The 8,969-nt window shown below is 37.7% G+C and overlaps 1 protein-coding gene across 1 annotated transcript; it reads right to left on the bottom strand.

Moving 5' to 3' along the window:
* Window positions 1-872: 872 nt before the first annotated feature.
* Window positions 873-1,877, bottom strand: LOC141594696 (uncharacterized). The gene is made up of 2 exons (XM_074414697.1): window positions 1,578-1,877; window positions 873-1,145 (listed from the first exon to the last, which is right to left on the bottom strand). Exons 1-2 carry the CDS (start codon window positions 1,875-1,877, stop codon window positions 873-875), a joined length of 573 nt encoding a protein of 190 aa, XP_074270798.1.
* Between the last annotated feature and the right edge of the window lie 7,092 nt (window positions 1,878-8,969).

The raw sequence follows: 8,969 nt of genomic DNA, 5'->3' as shown, positions 1-8,969 counted from the left end.
GTAATTGATTTTGAGATGAATACTCAAAACTCCTAGGCTCCGTTTCTCAAGAGTACGAGGATATGAACAGAACACTAGGATACGCCTGTGCTCTCGATATGAAACTATCTATGGATTATTATTTACAAGTAATACATGGTCGCTGTAGATGTTCAAGGGCCAAATATTGACCAAAAAATTCCCGAAATTATCTGATGTCTTACACTGAAATTAGCTAAGTCACAAACGTAATAAGTTTATAAAACATACGGAATAAGTGACTTAAGTTGGAGTTTGAAGAAATTTTCGATAGTGCATTTTCAGGGAGTAATTTTAGAAAACTGGTATGTAAAATAGGAGTAGTTATTAACGGACTCTAATCTTAATAAAGTAAAAACTAAGGCATCTCATTGGCTAGCATGTACGATATTCTTGTACACCCGGTGGACCTTAAAATTTTTCTAGTTTCACACGGTAGTTAACGGTAACAAACATGTAACAGAATTCTGTTACAAGTGTTTTAGTTAGTTACAACTCCTTTGTTTATTGAATTATTGAATGAAAACCGTGAGACCATCGTCTCTCCTTTTATATCCCAGGTGAATTTCTCCACCCCACTTACCACAGGTTTTAGTCTTTTACCGCCTATTGACTTTCGGATTGAACAGTCGTATGATTCTGCTCATATCCGTCTACACATGAGAAAAGGAGCCCAAGGATGCAAGATCAAAACTGATATTACCATATGGAGACAGACACGCGGAGGTAGTTTCTAAGTTCTAACATCATCATAGATTCTCGGAGTTCCTTTTAATTAGATTCCTCAAAAACGAAAGCTTGTACATGTCATGTCCTATAAAAGTTAGCATCTTTTCGGTCATAAACTATACACGTCAAGCAAAGATTACCCTGGCACTTGGCGAGGCCTTCGGGAAGCTCAAGACTTGGTTAATGAATTCAAGCTCCTCTGCTTCCTTTAATCGATGCTTCATGAGGACAATTACCAATTTGTCCAAAACAGTTGCGCCTTTGAGCAAAAATTCTATTAGTCGAAGCTGACCCTTCCAAGATTTCCAATAGCCATGCACGGTGATGGTCTTAAGTTGTGGTGTCACATAAGGAGAAAGAAATTCTACTCCGAGCAAGTTGGTAGAGGCATCGAATTCCTGACATTATATAGGAGAAAAGACTAACCGTCAATTTGATTACACGATTCTTACTTTATATAACACTATGATGCTTCTATTTATAAGACAGTCTTATAGGAGACGTAAAGGTGTTAAATACACTTGCCTCTATCGTGTATAAAATGAGTTCTTCCAGGTGTTTTAAACTTCTCATCAAATGATAAATGCCCAAGAAAAAGCTTTCCCCGAACTCGCCCAATTCCAGAATTATACGCTTCCATCTACATTGTGCAAGATGGAATTTTCGTATTTCATGGAGGAATAACTGAAATCAAAGGAAATTAACATTAGTAATTCTGATAATTTCTCAATCAACGCCGTATAGCAATAAGTCTACTGATAATATGTCATGATTTATTGATAGAAAGCACAAGAATTCAAGAATCATGTATAAAAAGCCGAAGAACATACCTTGGAAGGATCCCTTGACAGTCGAAAAACTTCAGTACCTTCAAACTTCCGAACCAACATTTCATTTGCTGTAAGCGGGTCGTAGCACTTACGATACATACCATAGAAACTATAATGGATGTTGATATCGCGAACAGATGAAACGTCGATGATGTCTAGTCGGAAAGCATCATCAGTATACAAATTCAAATTTGTAAGGTTGGGTAAATAAAGCGACGGGGGATCGTTCCACTGATAGTCATCAATAAGAACAAGAGATAATTTTTCAATGTTTGGAGCACTAACACTTAGCTTCGTCATCTGATAAGGATTCACAATAACCAACTCTTGTAACGAAGGACATCCAGATATAAATCTTTGGAAAATTTTATCGCTCATATGAATATGATCAAGTGATAACTTCTTTAGGGATCCTAACTTGACTTGAAATTCTTCCTCGAATTCAAAATAAGCAAGATCAAGTGTTACAAGAAACTGACTCGTGAGCTTAAACTGACTCGTGAGCTTAGGCAAGACTGCGAACGCACTGCTAGAAAAATAGTCGGATTTATAAGATACTTTGATTTCCTTGGCTTGTGTTAGAACACTTGGTTGATGATGCCAAGTTTCATTATGATTTAATTGTTTACCTCTTAGTAAGTTTTAGCAAATTGAAGCATCCCATGGTTGCTTAAAGAAGTTCAAGATGATCAAGATAAAGGACAAGTCAAGCATGCCCATAGTCTAGAAGAAATGTTGTAAACGAGGTAGTTAAGCATATTTCTTTTGCGCATAAGTTATGGCAAAACCATGCAACAGTTCATGAGACTGTTGCACCATGGTTTCTAGTACCAACGTATGGAGATTTTTCGTGAAAACTCACAAGTGTTTGAAACTCTTTGAAAAGCTTTTCTATGTTTAAAACAAACACTAATTTAAGCTGAAGAACAAAAGGAATATGTTTTGCACAATAGCCAATCTCTTTTGTGCAAGTTGCTTTCTTTATGATAAAAACATGACTTATGTTCTTTTGCTTTATGGGGAACACCCCTTTTATCTTGAAAGAAATGCAGCCACCTTGAGTCTCTCAAAGCATGTTTGCTCTGCATATTTCTAAGATGAAAACCCACGCTGCAAGCTTATGGGTGTTAGATTAAAATAGTAATAAGACACTTCTCCTACATACTATCTTTATCTATAAATAGCCAACTCATGTTTTCATTTATGGTAAGACTTGGAAAGAGCTTTTAACTGTAAACACTTTGCAAAACTTTTCAAAGCATTAAAGGCTTTGTTATTCAATCATTTGCAAAACTGTTTTCTGTTTTTCAAAAGTCTTCAACTGTTTTTTTTTAAAACCGTAATAATCTCCAAGGTACTAGTTCGCTTAAACTGTTGCATAAACGAATATGTTCAATGATTCTCGTGTTTAGGTCTTAATTGTAATCTCCATGTTCTTAAGTGAACCACCGAGATTCGACTCTCAAAACCGTTGAGATAGAACCTTAAGTCTTGAAGCGGAGTAGCCTCGAGCAAAGAAAAAGTCTTGAAGCGGAGTAGCTTTAAGCATTGCAACCGGAGTAGGTTGGCGAGTTATTTCATTGTAATGGTTTAGTTAAGTTTGAGTAAATTTCTAAACAAGCAATAAAATAACGGTTGGACGTAGGCTCCGGAGTAGGAGCTGAACCAATTTTTAAACACTGTCTTGTTCGTTTATTTACTTTCATGTTCTGTTATCACTTCTCTTTTACACGTTGATCTCACTCTCAGTGCCGTGCAACAGTCTCTCATACTGTTGCATAGACCTGCTGTACCGTTTGTAAACTTACAATCCATTAAGTTTCTCAAACTCGTATTAATAGATTCTACTTGTGTTAGTAAATTAACCAAGTAAGGGAGAAAATTTTAAAAGGTACACCTAATTCACCCCCTCCCCCTCTTAGGTGTTTATCGTTCTTAACTCTTCAATTGGTATCAGAGCCTCGGCTCTTGATATTGGTTAAAACCAAAGAGTTGATCCCCTAGTTATGGACGATTCAAAACATACTAAGTATCCCATCTTTAAGGGAGAAAACTATGCCTGGTGGAAACATCGCATGGAGCACTATGTTAAAAGTACGGACTACGAGTGTTGGTTGATCATTCAAAATGGTCCCTTCAAAATTGAGGTGACTAATGCCGATGGCACTAAGTCTATCAAAAGCGAGGACAAATATGTTGAGGCTGATTATAGAAAGGTCGAGAAAAACTCTAAAGCCATGTCCATCCTTCAATATGGCATCGGTGAACAAGAGATCAACCGGATATCCGGTTGTGACTCGGCAAAAGAAATTTGGGACACCCTAAACCTTGCTTATGAGGGAACGTCACAAGTCAAAAAATATCGTGTTGATCTTCTCATGCAACAATATGAGATGTTCAACATGGGTAAAGATGAGTCAATTAATAGTCTGTCTTCTCGTTTCTCTAGTATTGTTAATGACCTCAAGGGTCTAGGTAGAAACTTTGAATCCGAGGATGTAGTACGTAAAATCCTTCGTAGCCTATCTGAAAAATGGCAACCAAAGGTTACGGCTATTGAGGAAGCAAAAGACCTCTCTTTGTTATCCCTTGATGAACTTATGGGCTCACTCATGGCTCATGAGTTAACTCTCATGAAGCGATCCGGTGAAAGCTCTAAAGGGAAAGGACTTGCTCTTTATGCTCTCTCAAGTGATGAGGAGGATGAAGATGATGAGTTTGCAATGTTCACCAAAAACATTGTTGGGATGATAAATGGTCGAAACTCTCAAAGGCCTAATAACTATACTAACAAGCGACGCTTTCCCAAGAGAAAGTCTACCTCCACTGTTGGTTGCTTCAAATGTGGTGACAAAGGTCACCAAATCAAAGAATGCCCAAAGTGGAATGACATTAAGTCTAAAGAAAAGCGTGAGTTTGCTAAAAGAGAATACAAAAGCAAAGTAATGACTGCCATTTGGGGAATGTCTCGATTCGATGAGGACGATGTCCTTGAGGAAGAATTGGATGCCAAACTTAGTATCTCGTCTCAGTCAAGCAATGATGTTCCAAAGTCAACAAAGAAAGAAAATGTCAAATGTCTTATGGCTCATTCGGTGGACTCGATTGATTCGACCTTGAGGTAAATAAACTCAAGAAAAAGGTTCGATCTTTCTCTAAAGACAAGATCTGTCATCTCTTAGATCAATTCATAGATAAGTGTCGTATCCAAAGCAATAAATTAGAGGCTATGCAAACTGAAATTGAGGATATAGCTGAAGAAAATGTTGGTCTAAAAGAATGTCTAAATGAGGTAGATCAACCTAGTTCATCTTTGAGTCTTGAAAAGGAGATTAAAAAACTCCGAAAACAGAATCTGTTTCTTGCTAAAAAGGTTGATGAAATACATATAACAAATCAATACAAAGCTGCATCTGGGTCTAACAAGGGAGAAGACTCTCTTGACAAAACTGTGTTCTCACTAACCAAAGAACGTGACCAACTCTTGATTGATCTTACAACATGTCAAAATGAAAAAGAAGATCTTATCAAAATATCTGAAATGCTAAATGATGAGTCAAGTCATGCTAAAAGTGCCTTAGATCGAGTGCAAAACTCAAATGATGATCTTCTAGCTCAAATTGAAACTTTGAAAAGGGTTGAACAAATCCATGCAACAAATGATGAAACTGTTGCATCTGAGTCTATGAAGGAAATTGAGACTCTCACAAAACATGTGTCTTCACTAACTAAAGAACGTGACTCCACGTTAGCTGACCTCACCCTGTGCAAAAGAGATAACAAGCAACTTGAGCAAATTGGATTACTGCTTAGTGACGAAGTAAAGCATGCTAAACATGCGTTTGACAAAGTAGGTAAATTAAATCTTGATCATCTTGCTAAAATTGACAAACTAACTAAAGAGCTAGATGAAGCTAAAATGTTCTACTTGAAATGGGAAGGAAGTCAGAATGTCTTGGAGTTTCTTCTAAAACAATCTCAAGAATATGAAAACCATGCAAAAAATGGTGGACTTGGTTTCAAGTGCAACAGTTCTACGCACTGTTGCACTCGAAATCAAGACCCAAGCATAACGATTTTCGAAGAAGAAAGTATCTTTGGCCTTCCCGAGTACATTATCTGCAATTACTGTGGTAAAACTGGTCATGAGTTCAATGGTTGTGAAAAGAGAGTCCTCGACCTAGAAAGGAGTACTAAAGTGGTTAAAAATATTCATACTAGAGGGAAAGAAGTCAAGAAAGGTGTGTTAAGAAGGAACCCAAACTTGTTTGGGTTCCTAAACTAACTGTTTAATCTCTTGTAGGCATTAGCGAAAGGTGAAAGCAATTGGTACTTAGATAGTGGATGTTCTCGTCACATGACGGGAGATGAAAACCAATTCCTTTCGCTAGAAGCCTACGATGGTGGCATGGTGACCTTCGGTGACAACAAACGAGGTGAAATCATTGGTATTGGAAAAGTTGGTAAGTCAAGGTCACTATGTGTCGACAAAGTGTTGCTTGTCAAAGGTTTGAAACACAATCTTCTAAGCATATCACAATTGTGTGATCGAGGTAACATCGTTGAATTTCTTGCTAGTGAATGCAGAATAATTGATGGAAAAACAAAAGAACTCATTCTTCAAGGTAAACGTGTCAAAGATGTTTACATGACTAACTTATACTCATTGTCAAGTCAAACACTATCATGCATGAGTGTCCAAAAGAATGACCCTTGGCTTTGGCATAAACGACTTGGTCATGTAAATGCTAAAACACTTAACACCCTTAAGAGGCTTGATTTAGTTGATGGCATTCCTAACATCAAATTTGAATTCAAATCACTTTGTGACGATTGTGTTAAAGGCAAACAAGTAAAATGCTCCTTTAAATCCAAAAAGATTGTTAGCACTTCCTTACCTCTTGAACTTATTCACATAGACTTATGTGGACCAATGCGTATTGTTAGTAAAGGTGGAAGTCGCTATATTTGTGTCATTGTTGATGATTTTACAAGATTTGTTTGGCTTCTTTTCTTAAGCTCTAAAGATCAAACTTTCGATGAATTCTTAATTTGGGTTAAAAAGGTCCAAAACAAATTTGGTTATAAACTTGTCTCCTTGAGATCCGACCATGGAACCGAATTTGAGAATTTATCATTTGAGTCCTATTGCAATGAGTACGGTATTAGCCACAATTTCTCGGCCGCAAGAACTCCTCAACAAAATGGGGTTGTGGAACGAATGAATCGAACTCTTGAAAATATGGCTAGGACAATGCTCATTAGCTCTAAAGTACCAAGAAATTTTTGGGCAGAGGCCGTGAACACATCTTGTTACATCTATAATCGAGTCATGATTAGAAAAATCATCGAGAAAACTCCTTATGAATTACTACGAGGAAGAAAACCTAACATCTCACATTTAAAATGCTTTGGTAGTAAATGTTTTGTGCACAATAATGGAAAAGATAACCTAGGCAAATTTGATGCTCGTAGCGATGAAGGTGTTTTTGTTGGTTATTCTGATCATAGTAAAGCCTACAAAGTTTATAACAAGAGAACCATGAAAATGGAAGAAAGCGTTCATATAATATTTGACGAATCTAGTCTCTTTGTTTCAAAAACACAGGTTAATAATGAAGATGATGATGAGGAAGACGATGACTTTGAAATTGGAATGATACGTCATGACATGGATCAAGTAGTGGAAGAAGCTGAACAACAGTTGGAGCCACCGTCACATGAGGAGGCTGACCAGAATTCAGGGGGAATTAACCCTCCCTCATCTCAAAGTGAAGCTAGCTCATCCAGGGGGAATGAGGAGTGTAGTGAACCAATCACTAACCAAATTGAGACCAATCCACAAACACACTCACACAATATTCCAATGCAGCGATTCATGACACTTTGTTGCATCAGAACCAACCGAAACAGATGAAACTTCTAACATCCTTGCTCCAAAGAAATGGAAGCATCAAGGCTCCCATCCTCTATCAAACTTAACCAGTGACCTTACCTCAGGAATAAAAACCAGATCATCACTCCAAAATCACTGTGCTTTTGAAGCATTCATTTCACAAATCGAACCCACAAATATCACAATGGCACTAACCGATGAATATTGGGTCACGGCTATGCAAGAGGAATTGGAGCAATTTGAGAGAAACAAGGTATGGCATCTGGTCCCTAGACCATCTCAACGTACTGTAATTGGTACGAGATGGGTCTATCGCAACAAGCTTGATGATGTTGGAGAAATCCTAAGAAATAAAGCTAGACTAGTGGTACAAGGGTTTAATCAACAAGAAGGGATTGATTACGATGAAACCTTTGCACCAGTAGCTAGGCTTGAAGCCATACGAATGCTCGTAGCCTTTGCATCTCATATTGGCATAAAACTTTTTCAAATGGATGTTAAAACTGCTTTCTTAAATGGCTATCTTGAAGAAGAAGTTTTTGTCGAACAACCCCCGGGCTTTTTAAACAATGAGTTCCCTAATCACGTATTTAAACTTGACAAAGCACTCTACGGTTTAAAACAGGCTCCCCGAGCCTGGTATGATAGGCTTTCCAAATTTCTATTAGAAAACGGCTTTGTACGTGGTTCAGTTGATAAGACATTGTTTATCAAGTCACAGTCAGAGGAACTGTTGCTTGTGCAAGTATATGTCGATGACATTATTTTTGGAGCAACTAACAACATTCTTTATAAGTACTTTTCGGATCTTATGACTTCTGAATTTGAAATGAGCATGATGGGAGAACTTGGATTTTTCCTTGGTCTTCAAATTAAGCAAAATGAAAAAGGGACTATGATTCACCAACAAAAGTACTTAAAAGAAATGATAAGTAAGTTTGGGTTAACTAGCTCGAACCCTATGCCTACACCTATGATTGCCAAGCTTAACGGACAAGGACGAAAATGGTAAGAGTGTTAGTGAAAGGGTATATCGAGGTATGATCGGTTCATTGCTTTATTTAACCGCTAGTCGACCCGACATACAATTTAGTGTATGTGTGTGTGCGCGCTTCCAATCAAATCCTAAAGAATCACACTTCAAAGCCGTCAAACGGATTTTTAGGTATTTGATTGGAACACAAGGTTTATACCTTTGGTACCCAACTCACTATGACATTGATCTTGTAGGATTTTCAGATGCAGATTATGCAGGGAGTTCATTGGATAGAAAAAGCACCTCGGGTATTGCCACCTTCTTAGGACCGTGCCTTATCTCATGGGCATCCAAGAAGCAAAATACCGTTGCTCTATCCACGGCCGAAAGTGAGTATGTAAGTGCCGCTCTTTGTTGTGCTCAAATTCTTTGGGTACGACAACAATTGCGTGATTACGGTCTTATTTTCGAAACTACTCCTATATTCTGTGATAATACAAGTGCCATTAACATCTCGAAA

This window comes from Silene latifolia, chromosome 8 (assembly GCF_048544455.1).
Source record: "Silene latifolia isolate original U9 population chromosome 8, ASM4854445v1, whole genome shotgun sequence".
NCBI lineage: Eukaryota > Viridiplantae > Streptophyta > Magnoliopsida > Caryophyllales > Caryophyllaceae > Silene > Silene latifolia.
Note: the sequence above shows the minus strand (reverse complement) of the source record. Positions and strands in the feature narration are given on the sequence as shown.

Bases quoted from the DNA above. Each gene is read 5' to 3' on its own strand.
- LOC141594696 (XM_074414697.1), bottom strand. From the start codon at position 1,877: ATGACGAAGCTAAGTGTTAGTGCTCCAAACATTGAAAAATTATCTCTT. The intron at 1,146-1,577 runs GTATGTTCTTCG...ATATAATGTCAG, and splicing joins TGTCAAGGGATCCTTCCAAG to GAATTCGATGCCTCTACCAA.